This window comes from Salvelinus sp. IW2-2015, linkage group LG32 (assembly GCF_002910315.2).
Source record: "Salvelinus sp. IW2-2015 linkage group LG32, ASM291031v2, whole genome shotgun sequence".
Classification (NCBI taxonomy): domain Eukaryota; kingdom Metazoa; phylum Chordata; class Actinopteri; order Salmoniformes; family Salmonidae; genus Salvelinus; species Salvelinus sp. IW2-2015.
The window spans coordinates 31,914,957-31,931,187 of record NC_036871.1 but is presented as its reverse complement, the minus strand read 5'-3'; the positions used below and the strand labels follow the sequence as shown (position 1 = coordinate 31,931,187).

Sequence of the window (16,231 nt, the reverse complement as noted above, 5' to 3'; positions counted from 1 at the left end):
CACGTGTAGGCCGTTTCGTCGACATTATGGGTTTAGGAGATGTTCGAAATTACAAGATAATTTGGCCAACTTAATGTAAATTTGCCAAGCTGTTTTATGTACATACACATAACTGCACGAGACGACAAAATGATAGCACAATTCGTAGCATGTTTTGATACAAGAAGCGGGAGTGAGTTTTTAGCGAATCAGAATGCAGAGCACAATGCACCAAAAAAAAAAAAAAAATGCATTATGAAAATCCGCGAAATAGCGAATCCGCGATAAGTGAACCGCGAAGTGGCAAGGGATCACTGTAAATCAAATGTTGAAATGGTAAAACGTTTGATAACTATAATTTTCGCCTGACACAATAACTTTGCCTACTCTTAATTTTTGCCTAATATGTTTGCATGCATAACGTTATTAACCAATGCTGACATTTTGAATGAAGTGGTAGGCATTACACTGAATCATACAGTATTATACCGGTTGAAAGTGGAATTTTGATGATATTCCCATTATATCAAAACACTTGTTACTCCTGTTCAACAACTTTTTAAATAGCTTTTGCATGCGCTCTAAAGGGATAACGTGAAATAACATGATATAGGTTAATGAAAATTTTTGATTATTTATTAGCTTAGTGGTTATACATATTTAGACATATGTGAATTAGGCCTCATGTAAAATCATTGTCAAAAGCGCAAGAGATACTGTTGCATGTAGGTCTACATATTTATATTTATATTTATGGGTTGATCATATAGAAATATCAAAACATTATTTTAACAACTCCAAAGCAATTGCCTGTTTGTGGTGCGGGAACCACTGACTCTCTGCCTTTTTCTATAATCAAGACACCTGCTGGTTAGTCTGAACAGCTCATGAGATCTCTTAAATATCTGTCGACTAGGTGGAACTCTTATGATAATCTTTTACCCATAAGAGTAGTAGGAGTAGGAGTAAAATGTCTTTATTCTCAGCACATACGACCGATTTTGTACTCTGAGGCACTTTGGAAACGGGTCCAGGTTCGGATGTTCTCAGGATGTTCAGTGTATTAGTTGTCAGGATGTTACCTGATGGTCCCAGAGAAAGGTTCCCCCGAAAAATAAGCTGACCACCTAAATAATTCAAATACTGACCTATATTGTATGTTCAAAACTATTGGGAAATTATATAATTTTATACTAATACAATTGCTCAGAGAAAGAGTTAAAAAAAATATATATATATATATTTGAAATTTTACCCGTTTTCTCCCCAATTTCGTGGTATCCAATTGTTAGTAGTTATTATCTTGTCTCATCGCTACATGCGTCCTCCGAGCCATGCGTCCCCCGAAACACAACCCAACCAAGCCGCACTGCTTCTTAACACAGCGCGCATCCAACCCGGAAGCCAACCGCACCAATGTGTCGGAGGAAACACCGTGCACCTTGGGACCTGGTCAGCGTGCACTGCGCCCGGCCTGCCACAGGAGTCGCTAATGCACGATGAGACAATGATATCCCTACCGGCCAAACCCTCCCTAACCTGGACGACGCTAGGCCAATTGTGCGTCGCCCCATGGACCTCCCGGTCGCGGCCGGCTGCGACAGAGCCTGGGCTCGAAACCAGAGTCTCTGGTAGAGAAAGAGATTTTGAGGACAAACAAATTACTTTTTAAACAAAAGGGTAGGGGTCAAAATTATTGACACCACTAAAGATTCTTATTAATAAAGTAGTCAAAAGTTTAGTATTAGGTCCCATATTCCTAGCACGCAATGACTACATCAAGCTTGTGACTCTACAAACTTGTTGGATGCATTTGCAGTTAGTTTTGGTTGTTTCAGATTATTTTGTGCCCAATTGAAATGAATGGTAAATAATGTAAAGTGTCATTTTGGAGTCACTTTTATTAGAAACATATTATATTCTTATTTATAAACACTTCTACATTCATGTGAACGCCACAATGATTATGGATAATCGTGAATAAATTGTGTATAATGTTGAGTGAGAAAGTTACAGAAATTCAAAGATCATACCCCCAAGACATGCTAACAAGGGAGTTTAGCATGTCTTTGGGGTATGATCTTTGACCCTCTAACTTTCTCACTCATCATTATTCAGGATTCATTCAGGATTATCTGTAATACACTCACTATTGAAAGGAAAGAAGAGGGCGCTCAACCAATGTGTGTCGAGGTTCGACCCAAAAATGTAATCATCATTGCAAAGGAAAAGGCACAACACTCGCTTACCATTAGCATAACTTCCCTCCAGCTAGACCAGACGAAGGTACTTAATGTTGGAACCAAAGCACAGCGAGACAATCTGTCTGCACATTTTAATTCACGGGCAATAAAGATACAACACCTAGGTGTTATTTTCTATTCTGAATTCAATTTCAAATCACACTAGGAATGTGACCAAAATAGCTTTTTACCGCCTGAGGAACATTGCAAAGGTGTGGACGTTTTTCTCTCAGGCTGATACAGAGAGACTAATCCATGCTTTTATTACAAGCTGGCTTGACTACTGTAATGCTCTCCTGTCTGGTCTACCCAAGAAAGCCATTGGTCAACTGCAAAACATACCGAATGCTGCAGCATGGGTACTGACCAAGACCAGAAGGAGAGCACATTTTACACCGGTTTCAAGAGTACATTTTAAGATTCTTCAATTGGTTTTTAAATCAATCCACGATACATGTCAAACATGCTTTTAAGTTATGTACCCTGTAGGTCCCTCAGGTTCTCTGGCCGTTTAACTATCCCAAAGCCTACCAGGAGGCGTGGAGAGGTAGCCTTTAATTATTATGCCCCCAGCCTCTGGAATAGCCTGCCAGAGAACCTGAGGGGGGGGGGGGCTGAAACTGTGGACTTATTTAAAACTTTTTAGCTTTTCTTTTCCTTAGGGTGCTTTTCAGTGATTCAGTTTGTATTGTTCTTGTTTTGTTTTTACCCTCTAATGTTTGTTGTGTGGTAAATATGTAATTATCTATTGCATTATTATTTCTTTGCAACTTTGTGTTGCATTTCATGTCTGAAATTTGCCTTATAAATAAAGCTAGATTTTATTATTTGAGCGAGGTTAAAAGATCAAAAGTTTCGGCCTACAATGGCTTTCATCAGTCGTTATTGCTCATCTTTATCAAAGGTTAATAATTTTGGATACCATTGTATCTGTGCAAGCACACCCTACTTCCATTACACATCACCGCTTGTTACTGTTGCCGAGTCCATCAAGGCCCTGATTGGTGAACCACTGATCCATTCAGAGCTCTTTGTCTGTTGGCAAGGTTAGGGACAGCCACGCACACAGTGCTTTTAACATAGTGTTTTCAACTGACATAATTTACATACATGATTACATTGTGAATGTTAATTTATGCACTATTATTATTCAACATGTCTTCACCTGGGATTTGAACTCACAACTTCTTGGTTCACGGCATTCAGATCTTCATGCTACACCTGTTTTGCTACACTTTTGCACTTCAAAGTAAATCTGAGCTCTGTTAAAAATACTACTTGTGATAAGCTTTTCAATTTATCATAGTGATTCAGGAGTAACATTAAAACAGAGTAATATACCCCACCAACATAATACATAATATTCAGAAAAGCCTCAAATTGTTCAATGATTAGAGAATAGTCAGATTAACTGATTTAGCAATGCGGATGGCACTCTTTTGCTGCAGAAATGTGTTCTAGGTAATAAATGTGTATGTGACTTCTGAGAATGCTACAGACCCAGTGGTTCCGCAGAAACATCAGTGTACTCCAAATCCAGAGGTTGTGAGTTAAAATCCCAAGTGGGGTCATATTGAAAAGTCAGTACATTAAAAGTGATCATGTCAAATGTAATAATTTTGTAATTAACTTTTGTACACTATTTTTGCTGAACAGCGTCCTGCTTACCTTAACCCCCCCCATCCCATGTCATTATTTTACTTACAAAACAAATGTTCTGGAAACATCTTGAAAAGGTCCAGACATAGTCCTCAGTGACGTCCTGGTAACTTACAGGGAACTAGACAAAGGTCCTCTAGAGAACGTTTCCTTAGGACCATCACGCAACGTCCTAATGACTAGTCAAGTTACTGTCCTGAGAACGTCCTAAAAAAAGTCCTGACACCTCAGAATCCCCTTTGGTCGCCAATAACATTTACACATCCTCAAATTTTACTTGGTGATATGGTGCTGCTACTGATTAACATCATAAAGAGACAATACAGACAGTGGAGTTTAAACAAAGTTTGCATACATTATATACAACTAGTGATTATACGCAACTCAGTGACGTCCTGGTAACTTACATGGAACTAGGCAATGGTCCCCAAGAGAACGTTCCCTTGGGACCATCATGCAATGTCCTAATGATTAGTCAAATTAATGTCCTGAGAATGCCCCAAAAAGACCTGACATGGTCTTCAGTGACATCCTGGTAACTTACAGGGAACTAGACAAAAGTCTTCCAGAGAATGTTCCCTTGTGACCATCATTTGACATCCTGAGGACTGGTACAGAGTGTCCTGAGAACGTTCAAAAACGTCCTTTTTTATGTTAATATTTTTTTTTTACCCCTTTTTCTCCCCAATTTTCATGGTATCCAATTGGTAGTTACAGTCTTGTCTCATCACTGCAACTCCCGTACGGACTCAGGAGAGGCGAAGGTCGAGAGCAGTGCGTCCTCCGAAACACAGCCCAACCAAGCCGCACTGCTTCTTGACACAATGCCCACTTGACCCGGAAGCCAGCCGCACCAATGTGTCGGGGGAAACGCCGTACACCTGGCGACTGTGTCAGCGTGCACTGTCTGCCAGTCTGCCACAGGAGTCGCTAGTGCGCGATGGGACAAGGACATCCCTGCGGCCAAACCCTCCCCTAACCCTGACGACGCTGGGCAAATTGTGCGCTGCCCCATGGGTCTCCCAGTCGCGCCAGGATGCGACAGAGCCTGGACTCAAACCCAGAATCTCGAGTGGCACAGCTAGCACTGTGATGCAGCCTTAGTCCACTGCGCCACTTGGGAGGCCCCTATAAAAATGTCCTTGATGACATGTCTGGAACATAACCCTCTTGGGGACCATGACACAACGTCCCGGTGTAAGCAAACTAGGACATGCATGGAACATGCTTGTGTGGTCGTTGAATGTCATGAGAAGAACGTTCTGTCAGAGCCAAACAGGGTTGTTCCCTAAGGGTCATTCAAAGACCTTATTGTGACATTCTATCGAAAGGAAACCAGGACCTGTACTGGATGTCACCTTGTGTTTTCTGAATATCCTGAATATAATGTCCTATTGGAACCTCCTGGGGATCTTTTTGTAATATTCCCTAATGGTCATGCCACAACCTTAAGTAAAGTTCCATCTGTAACAAGCCATGACCTGTCTGCAATGTCCCCTTGTGGTCATTGAATGTCTCAAGGACAACGTCTTGTCAGAACCAAATAGGAACCTATTTGTAACGTTCCCTAGTGGACTTATTATAACGTTATTCTGCGACCAAACCGGGACCTGTACTGAGCGTCCATTTATGGTCCCAAGGTTAATTTAATGTTTTAATGTTCCTAGAACATTCTCAGAATGGATGGGATAACAGTGGGATAACTTCTCTCTGAATACCTAAAAGGGACCTCATGGGAACATGGCCAAATGTCCTTAGGACATCCTCTGTTTGCTGGGTGCAATGTAGTCGGGCAGGAACTCAACCAATGTGAATACTTAAACTCAAGGAGAAATTTAAAAAAAGATCAACACACAGGAAATAAGAGGTGAAGGACACGTGTCGTAGATATCATAAGCTGTCTGTCGCTTTTCTTTCAGATATTTATGTTTTCGGTGTGGGGGCAGAAATGAACGAGGAGGAAATCAACAAGTTGGTGTCGAAGAAGAGTTCAGAAAAGCATTTCTACAAACTAAGGGATGACACCAAACTGACATCCTTGTTCAAGATGATTATAGGTCAGTGTAGGATTGCATGGGTGTTCATGTAGTGTGTACAAATTTAATTAGTGCACATTGTTGTACATGATCATAGGTGTGTTTTTTCTCTCTCTGCTTCTCTATAGATGAGAGTAACAGTGTAAACCTGTGTGGTCTATCCTGGGACCGCGATGGTGATGATTCCACTACATCCAAACGGCAAGAATACCCTTGGGTAGTCACAATCTCTGTCTTGGTGAGTCAATTAACAACAAATAGATCTTAGAGAAACATTTTACATGAAAGAGGAACTACTATGCAGCTACTGTGTAGGCATGCTACAGTATTTATCTATTTCTCCTTCTTCCATTCAGGTCGGAAATGAGCATAGCTCTTGCATGGGTGCCCTTGTTACACCTAGATTTGTCCTTACAGCTGCTCACTGTTTCAGGGAGAAGCAGATAGATATGATTAAAGTGAAGGTCTCTGACCAGGAAGGTACTGTTCTTCTCTGAACTTCTCTGGGCAATGTGTACAATGTACAATTCAATAATGGTGCCGGAGGGGAGGGCTGCCGTTTTACAGGCTCCTAACCAACTGTGCTATTTGTTTTCTTTTTTTTTCCGCATTGCTGTAAACTCATTTTGTACATAATGTTGTTGCTACCATCTCTTATTACCGAAAAGAGCTTCTGGACATCAGTACAGCGGTTACTCTCCTCAAACTGGACAAATATTTTTTCTTTAATGAGTCCGACGCGGAGGATAAACTGCTTTGTCGAGACAAGGACCAAATTCCCGTCATCAGCGTGAAGAAAAGACAGAGAAAAGGGGGGAGGAGGGCGGGGTGCCTTGTAAGAATTTGCAGACGAGTAGGTAAACCACCACTACCCTCTGAATTTATTGGACAACGTGCAATCATTGGAAAACAAACTGGACGATCTAACATTGACTATCCTACCAACGGGACATTAAAAACTGTAATATCTTATGTTTCACTGATACTTGGCTGAACGACGATGCGGATAATATAGAGCTGGCTGCCTTCTCTGTGTTTCGGCGGGACAGAGCAGCTACGTCTGGTAAGGCGATGGGGGCGGGACTGTAAGTTTCTGTTGGTCAATAACTGCTGGTGCGCGATGTCTAATATTAAAAAAGTCTTGAGGTATTGCTTTCCTGAGGTAGAATACCTCATGAAAAGCTGAAGACCACATTATCTACCAAGAGAGTTTATATTATATTATATTATTCGTAGCTGTCTATTTACCACCACAACCGATGCTGGCACTAAGACCGCACTCAACGAGCTGTATAAGGCCATAAGCAGACAAGAAAATGCTCATCCAGAAGCAGCGCTCCTAGTGGCCGGGGACTTTAATGCAGGCAAACTTAAATCCGTTTTACCAGCATCACATGTGCAACCAGAGGAAGAAAAACTCTAGACCACCTTTATTCCACACACAGAGATGCATACAAAGCTTTCCCTCGCCCTCTATATGGCAAATCTGACCATAATTCTATCCTCCTGATTCCTGCTTACAAGCAAAAACTAAAGCAGGAAGTACCAGTGACTCGCTTAATACGGAAGTTGTCAGATGACGCAGATGCTACGCTACAGGACTGTTTTTTTAGCGCAGGCTGGAATATGTTCCGGGATTCATCCATTGGCATTGAGGAGTATACCACCTCAGTCACCGGCTTCATCAATAAGTGCATTGACGACGTTGTCCCCACAGTGATCATATGTACATTTCCCAACCAGAAGTCATGGATTGCAGGCAACATCCGCACTGAGCTAAAGGCTACTGCCGCTTCCGGATGCTGATAAGAAAGCCTGCTATGCTGTCAGGTGAACCATCAAACAGGCCAAGCGTCAGTAAAGGACTGAGATTGAATGGCTTTGACGCTCGTCGGATGTGGCAGGGCTTGAGAACTATTACGGACTACAAAGGAAAACCCAGCCGCGAGCTGCCCAGTGACGCAAGCCTACCAGACGAGCTAAATGCCTTTTTATGCTTGCTTCGAGGCAAGCAACACTGAAGCATGCATGAGAGCACCAGCTGTTCCGGACGACTGTGGGATCCCGCTCTCCGTAGCCGATGTGAGCAAGACCCCATAAACAGGTCAACATTCACAAAGCTGCGGCGCCAGACGGATTACCTGGCCGTGTACTCAAAGCATGCGCGGACCAACTGGCAAGTGTCTAAACTGATATTGTCAACCTCTCCCTGGCCGCGTCTGTAATACCTACATGTTTCAAACAGACCATCGTCCCTGTGCCCAAGAAAGCGAAGGTAACCTGCCTAAATTATTACCGCCCGCGAAGCACTCACGTCTGTAGTGCTTTGAATGGCTGGTTATGGCTCACATCAACACCATCATGCCAGAAACCCTAGACCCACTCCCAAGTCGCATACCGCACCAACAGATCCACAGATGACACAATCTCAATCACACTCCACACTGCCCTTTCCCACCTGGACAAAAGGAACACCTATGTGAGAATTATTTTCATTGACTACAGCTCAGTGTTCAACACCATAGTGCCCACAAAGCTTATCACTAAGCTAAGGACCCTGGGACTAAACACCTCCCTCTGCAACTGGATCCTGGACTTCCTGACAGGCCTGACAGGGGGTAAGGGTAGGCAACAACACATCTGCCACGCTGATCCTCAACACTGGGGCCCCTCAGTGGTGCGTGCTTAGTCCCCTCCTGTACTCCCTGTTCACCCACGACTGCGTGCCCAAGCATGACTCCAACACCATCATTAATTTTTCTGACGACACAACAGTGGTAGGCCTGATCACCGACAACAACGAGACAGTCTATAGGGAGGAGGTCAGAGACCTGGTGCCAGGACAACAACCTCTCTCTCAATGTGAGCAAGACAAAGGAGCTGATTGTGGACTATAGGCAAAGGAGGGGCCGAACAGGCCCCCATAATCGACGGGCTATAGGGGTGCGGGTCGAGAGTTTCAAGGTCCTTGGTGTCCACATCACCAACAAACTATCATGGTCCAAACACACCAAGACAGTTGTAAAGAGGGCACAACAACACCTTTTTCCCCTCAGAAGACTGAAAAGATTTGGCATAAGTCCCCAGACCCTCAAAAAGTTCTACAGCTGCACCATCGAGAGCATCCTGACCGGTTGCATCACCGCCTGGTATGGCAACTGCTCGGCATCTGACCGTAAGGTGTAACAGAGGGTAGTGCGTATGACCCAGTACATCACTGGGGCAAAGTTTCCTGACATTCAGGACCTACTGTATATACTAGGCGGTGTCAGAGGAAGGCCCCAAAAATTGTCAAAGACTCCAGTCACCCAAGTCATAGACATTTCTCAATGCTACCGCACGGCAAGCGGTACCAGAGCGCCAAGTCTAGGACCAAAAGGCTCCTTAACAGCTTTTACCCCCAAGCCAGAAAACTGCTGAGCAACTAATCAAATGGCCACCCGGACTATTTACATTGATCCCCTCCCCCCTCCTCAATTTGTTTTTACACTGCTGCTACACTCTGTTTATTATCTATGCATAGTCACTTTACAAATTACCTCGACTAACCTGTAACCCCACATATTGACTCGGTACCGGTACCCCCTGTATATAGCCTCGTTATTGTTATGTACATTTCTTGTGTTACTTTTTGATTGAATAGATTTGTAAAAAATATTTTGTAACTCTATTTCTTGAACTGCATTGTTGGTTAAGGGCTTGTAAGTAAGCATTTCACGGTAAGTTTTACACCTGTTGTATTCCGCGCATGTGACAAATAAAATTAGATTTGATTTGATAATTCATTGTAATGCATTTGTTAAATTCAATTGTAGCTTATTCTCTGATGCCTTGATTTCAGCACATGGTCAGGTGTGAGGCAAACACCTGATTAAAAAATAAGATCATATTTGTCTGTTGATTCAGATATGACGTTGGAGCAGAAACCTATAATTCATCCAGAATATGATGTCTTTAAGAAGAAGGATAAGGGGGTTTCAGAGTTTTATGACTACGATGTGGCACTCTTGAAGTTGAATAGTGATGTCAAAAGGTCTAAATATATCAGGTAAGTCAGGACATGGCAAGCCCAAAATATGGCATGGTTTATGAGGACAGAGGACAACTCTGAGAAATGTAGCTGTATTTTGCAGGCCCATCTGTATTCCTTGTACTGAATCCTCCATCCGTGCGTCAGGTCTCCATACATCAACAACCTGTAAGGCGCAAGGTGAGTGACATCATTTATCTAATGAATGTAAGTGTGTCATAACTACCCAAACATAAGCACACAAAATATGAGCAGAAACGATTTCTAGCGCCAATTATCAATAAGCAGAGGGTGCGCAACCATATTGAACCGTCCCGTCCCCCAGGACACCTCTTAACCTTTTTTTTTTTTTAATAAATAGATTAATTCGTATAAATACAAATCTATTTTCACATCAATACATGGGGTTCATTATTAGGATACTTAACATGATTTACATATTTAATAGTGTCAATGGACAACTTGTTGACCTGCTTCTTCTTTTTATTTCTGTTTTTAGTTGTTTAAACAATGTTTGAGGGGACAAAAAATATTTTTGTCTTCCAAATCTTATTGTTTACAATGCATATTATTGTCCACCATAGATGTTTAGTACGCCTCTTTCCCATAGCCAAACAACCATAGTATAACATTCTGCGCATGTGTTTCTTTACGCACACATTTTTTTACATAGCTCCTGCTCACCCTCTCCCCCACTTCTTGTTTCTCATTTTACTCGCACTGTTTTTAACCCTTCCTATCATCTTTAAATTATTGGGGGTCTTGATTTTTGACCAATGACCAGTCATCAGCATTGGCATGCAAAAGCAGGCTCACATATTCAGATTAGGGACGGATCGAAATTTACTTGGGGCAGGGGTGGTCCAAAATAGGGGAGGATTGTCTAACTTTTGTTTTTACTTTGGGAAGGGTTGTGTGATGTTTTTTATTGGGCACATGGGACGATATTGCGMTTTTTTCCTGGTTTACGTTACCTCTTTTGCCGGTTTTATTACTATATAATTTCTTCCATCCTATCCAAATTTCTCGATCCAACATTAATAATAACATTGATTGGATATTCTCTGAACTCTTTGGCCTGAATTCCAAGTGTCACGTCTGGAGGAAACCTGGCACCATCCCTACGGTGAAGCATGGTGGTGGGGATGTTTTTCAGCGGCAGGGACTGGGAGACTAGTCAGGATCGAGGGAAAGGTGAATGGAACAAAGTACAGAGAAATCCTTGATGAAATCCTGCTCCAGAGCGCTCAGACTTCCGACTGGGGTTAAGGTTCACCTCCCAACAGGACAACAGCCCTGAGCACACATCCAAGACAACGCAGGAGTGGCTTTAGGACAATCAATCAAATGTATTTATAAAGCCCTACTTACATCAGCTGATGTCACAAAGTGCTGTACAGAAACCCAGCCTAAAACCCCAAACCGCAAGCAATGCAGGTGTAGAAGCACGGTGGCTAGGAAAAACTCCCTAGAAAGGCCATAACCTAGGAAGAAACCTAGAGACTAATCAGGCTATGAGGGGTGGCCAGTCCTCTTCTGGCTGTGCTGGGTGGAGATTATAACAGAACATGGCCAAGATGTTCAAATGTTCATAGATGACCAGCAGGGTCAAATAATAATAATCACAGTGGTTGTCGAGGGTGCAACAGGTAAGCACCTCAGGAGTAAATGTCAGTTGGCTTTTCATAGCCGATCATTCAAAGTATCTCTACCGCTCCTGCTGTCTCTAGAGAGTTGAAAATAGCAGGTCTGGGACAGGTAGCACGTCCGGTGAACAGGTCAGGGTACCATAGCCGCAGGCAGAACAGTTGAAACTGGAGCAGCAGCATGGCCAGGTGGACTGGGGACAGCAAGGAGTCATCAGGCCAGGTAGTCCTGAGGCATGGTCCTAGGGCTCAGGTCCTCCGGGAGAAAGAAAGAAAGAGGGAAAAAAAGAGAAAGAGAGAGAGCATACTTAAATTCACACAGGACACCGGATAAGACAGGAGAAATACTCCAGATATAACAGACTGACCCTAGCCCCCCGACACATAAACTACTGCAGCATAAATACTGGAGGCTGAGACAGGAGGGGTCGGGAGACACTGTCCCGGGAGACCCTGTCCAGGGGTATCGTCGGACAGGGCCAAACAGGCAGGATATAACCCCACCCACTTTGCCAAAGCACAGTCCCCACACCACTAGAGGGATATCTTCAACCACCAACTTACCACCCTGAGACAAGGCTGAGTATAGCCCTGTTGAGTTTCCTCTGTGCTCTTTTCCTCTCCTCAGTGTTGGGGGCTCCTTAATCCTTCTTTGGGTTGTGTGCCCTGTTACTCTGCATTTTTCTTACATAACAACCTAAACTAGCCTACATGCAGGATTTGTACTTTCTAATATAATCCGTTACAGTTACCAGTTACCTGACACACATTCTAATCAGTAACTTTTGGATTACCCAAACTAGTAATGTAATCTGATTAGTTTCAGTTACCCTTGGATTACTTTCCCCTAAAGAGGCATTAGAAGAACACAAAAAGGATCCATCAAACGCATTTGCTGTGTCATCATAGTGGTTTCAAGTGGAACAAACTTAAAAGTGCACCTTTTTTTAACACTGAATTGAATGTCATTGAGAAAACAAAGGTTGCATAATGTATTTTTTCCGCAAAAATCCTTTCTGAATTTAAAAGTAATCCAAGAAGTAATCATATACTTTTTCAAAAGTATCTGTAATCTGATTAAAATATTTTTGCTGGTAACGTAACAATTACAGTTACAGTTTTTTTTGTAAACAGATTACATTACTCCCCAACAATACCTACATGTAGCCCAGCCCTGTCTGCAAATTGCATTGGGGCAGAACAATCTGCGATTTAACATTAAATAACATACAATTGTTAGTTCGCTTCTCAGTGACCAAGCAACACTGCACTATTTGATGGACAGCACACCATTGAAATTCGCCAGAGTAGCCTACTGTTCCACCTCTGTGCAATATGTCAATCATGTTGTTTATTATCAACAAAGGTCGTTTATAGTTAGAACAGACTAAGAAATTTGTACAACATGTCAAAGTTTTTACAGCAGACAAAGAGATCATTGCCATGGGAGATGAGGGGAACAGAAAAGAGGGATCAGCATCTATAAAATTGTGTCCATAAAGCAGCACATGCTCAGAAAGTACGGTTGTTTAGCTATCGTTATTAATATTCAATGTGCATTTACTGTAGTATGCTATCTAATGGTAGTTGATCTTTCTTTGCCCAGAGGAATTCCTATTGAATCAGAATTCTGTACCTGCCAGATTCATGTCTGAGTGGAAGGGTCAGATGTACGAGAAGGATGTTCAAATCAAATTGAAAGAAAAGGTGAGAATGTTTGTGTGAAAACCGTCTCGCCAGCAGATTCAAACAGATTTTTCGAATTTTGCTTTGAGATGGCCATGAGCAGGCTGGAATTCAATCAAACATGCCATAGCAATGTTTATGCAGTGTCTAGGCTTACACACTTTCACCCAAAAACATATAGTTACTTTTTATTCATAAACTTGTAAGCATCTGCCGGTGAGGATGGTCTACTTGCTAATACAAGTAGTAGTAAGTCTGGAAAGTACTTTAAACAATTCCACAATCTGATTTGTCCATGGGCTATAAGAATAAGAGTTACGGCGTGAATACCACAATGATGGGTTCTGTGAACTCTGACAGTCTCTGTTCCTTTTTCACAGAGGGAGAGCTGTATTAAGGATGCAGAGGAAGCTGAGGGCATTAAAAACTACAAGGAGGCTGTGACTAAGAACTTCCTGTGTACAGGAGGGACAGATGACAAAGTTGAGGACATTGCCTGCAAAGGTACATTCAATCAATGTATCAAGGAAATGTATCACTATGCAAACTAAACACAGTATTACAGGAAACTTCTGCATACAGTCATTTTTATATTTTCTAGCACATCCCATAGCTGTGTAATATTTATGAATGGTCATTTACATGTATGGTGTCTCACCTGGCAGTGTGCAAATACACGTAGGCTATATTTATTTATTTTTTTATTTATTTTACCGTTATTTTACCAGGTAAGTTGACTGAGAACACGTTCTCATTTGCAGCAACGACCTGGGGAATAGTTACAGGGGAGAGGAGGGGGATGAATGAGCCAATTGTAAACTGGGGATTATTAGGTGACCGTGATGGTTGAGGGCCAGATTGGGAATTTAGCCAGGACACCGGGGTTAACACCCCTACTCTTACGATAAGTGCCATGGGATCTTTAATGACATTGTATTACATGTACAGTATGTGTGCATTTAAAGGTGACTCTGGTGGCGCCCTGTATCTGAAAAATCTAAAACGTCGGATTCAGGTGAGTGTACATTATATAACCTATACTTCCACGTATAAATACTATGTTTCTTTTATCAGCATGGTGCTGGTTGTATCAAGATAAACAGTAAATCGCACCGGTGACATTCTCGTGAAATGTGCAGAATTAGGTTTCTCTTGAAATGTTGAACCTCTCTAGATGTTTTAAGGCCTTTGTAGTTCAAAGTCTCAATTTGTGATGTACTACTATTCCTTTGAATGTGTTTTGGGGAGTTAAACTTGGCCACGTTAAAATAACAATTCACTGTCTGTATATTATTAAAGTAATCAACTTATTTTGTCTTAGGTGGGTGTGATCAGCTGGGGGGTTAAGGACCTGTGTATGGGTAATAATATCCCAAAGCCTCTTTCAACTGCAACTACTAGAGATTACCACATTAACCTATTCCGAATGCAGAAGTTCCTCAAGGAGCACCTGGGAGAAAAAAAAAATGAAACTAATTATGAGCCTTTAAAATTTGTTGACTGATAATCATATGTGTAACTTGCATACATACATGCTAAATACAGTAGGCCTATATCAACAATTCAAATAGAATGTAGAAGTTGTGCCCCTGCAGAAGTTGTGAAATGTGAAGAGTAGTTCATTATTTTCAGTCAATGTGATTTTGTTTGTATGTTTATTGTAGGAATATGAAATTTATGTCTGCAATGGTTTAGATTTTTACTACAAATTAACAGGATTTGGTTTAGTTCAAATGTGTTTGTTGACAGTTCAGTCAAATATCTAATGAAAATCTGCTGTCTTTGACCTGTTGTGTAGTTGGTTATGCATCAAAACACAATGATTGTCTTTGGACTTTACTTTGGTCAAGACCCAAAAGATAGTTTTACGGTAAGGGGCATGTCCTGGTTAATTTTCAACCCAGTCAAGTGTTCCGAGAAATGATTATGAATTTTGCCAGTGGAGATGACAGTTGTGACAATGATGTTATGTGTGTCATTTTTAGATTACAGTGGCTTTTGGGCATGGCATATTTCTTTTAATCCAATACATTTTTCATTTCTTATTTCAATCTATGTGGGTACATCTTCTCATTCTAAATCAGGGATGGGCAACTTTGATGGGGGTGGGGGCCACAAATATCCGGAACTCATCATGAGGAGCCACAGTGGTTCGTGGGTCTGCATACCCACATCCATACTCCCCCCTCCACCTTGCGAGAAAAACATTTTAGCAGCCCCCTCCTCATCAAATCAAATCAAATTTTATTGGTCACATACACGTGTTTAGTAGATGTTCTTGCGGGTGTAGCGAAATGCTTGTGCTTCTAGTTCAGACAGTGCAGTAATATCTAACAAGTAATATCTAACAATTTCACAACAAATACCTTAAACACACATCTAAGTAATGGAATGGAATTAAGAATATATAAATATATGGACGAGCATTATCAAAGCGGCATAGACTAAGATACAGTAGATAGTATAGAATACAGTATATACATGTGAGATGAGTAATGCAAGATATGTAAACATTATTAAAGTGACATTATTAAATGTGACTAGTGTTCCATTTGTTAAAGTGGCCAATGATTTCAAGTCTGTGTATGTAGGCAGCAGCCTCTCTGTGCTACTGATGGCTATTTTACAGTTTGATGGCCTTGAGATATAAGCTGTTTTTCAGTCTCTCAGTCCCAGCTTTGATGCACCTGTACTGACCTCACCTTCTGGATGATAGCGGGGTGAACAGGCAGTGGCTCAGGTGGTTGTTGTCCTTGATGATCTTTTTGGCCTTCCTGTGACATCGGGTGCTGTAGGTGTCCTGGAGGGCAGGTAGTTTGCCCCCAATGATGCGTTGTGCAGACCGCACCTCCCTCTGGAGAGCCCTGCAGTTGTGGGAGGTGCAGTTGCCGTACCAGGCAGTGATGCAGCACGACAGGATGCTCTCAATTGTTCATCTGTAAAGGTTTGTGA

General features: G+C 41.9%; 1 protein-coding gene across 2 annotated transcripts in view; it reads left to right on the top strand.

The window, feature by feature from the left end:
* Nucleotides 1-15,828, top strand: part of LOC111956628 (complement factor B) — a 37,227-nt gene extending 21,399 nt beyond the window's left edge. For both annotated transcript variants that reach the window (XM_023977137.2, XM_023977138.2), the window contains exons 10-18: nucleotides 5,801-5,938; nucleotides 6,046-6,155; nucleotides 6,274-6,397; nucleotides 9,824-9,965; nucleotides 10,051-10,127; nucleotides 13,200-13,300; nucleotides 13,660-13,783; nucleotides 14,245-14,294; nucleotides 14,601-15,828. In XM_023977137.2, the coding sequence (XP_023832905.1) occupies nucleotides 5,801-5,938; nucleotides 6,046-6,155; nucleotides 6,274-6,397; nucleotides 9,824-9,965; nucleotides 10,051-10,127; nucleotides 13,200-13,300; nucleotides 13,660-13,783; nucleotides 14,245-14,294; nucleotides 14,601-14,783 (1,049 nt within the window). In that variant the 3' untranslated portion in view covers nucleotides 14,784-15,828. The remainder of the gene's footprint in view (nucleotides 1-5,800; nucleotides 5,939-6,045; nucleotides 6,156-6,273; nucleotides 6,398-9,823; nucleotides 9,966-10,050; nucleotides 10,128-13,199; nucleotides 13,301-13,659; nucleotides 13,784-14,244; nucleotides 14,295-14,600) is intronic.
* The last annotated feature ends 403 nt before the right edge of the window (nucleotides 15,829-16,231 follow it).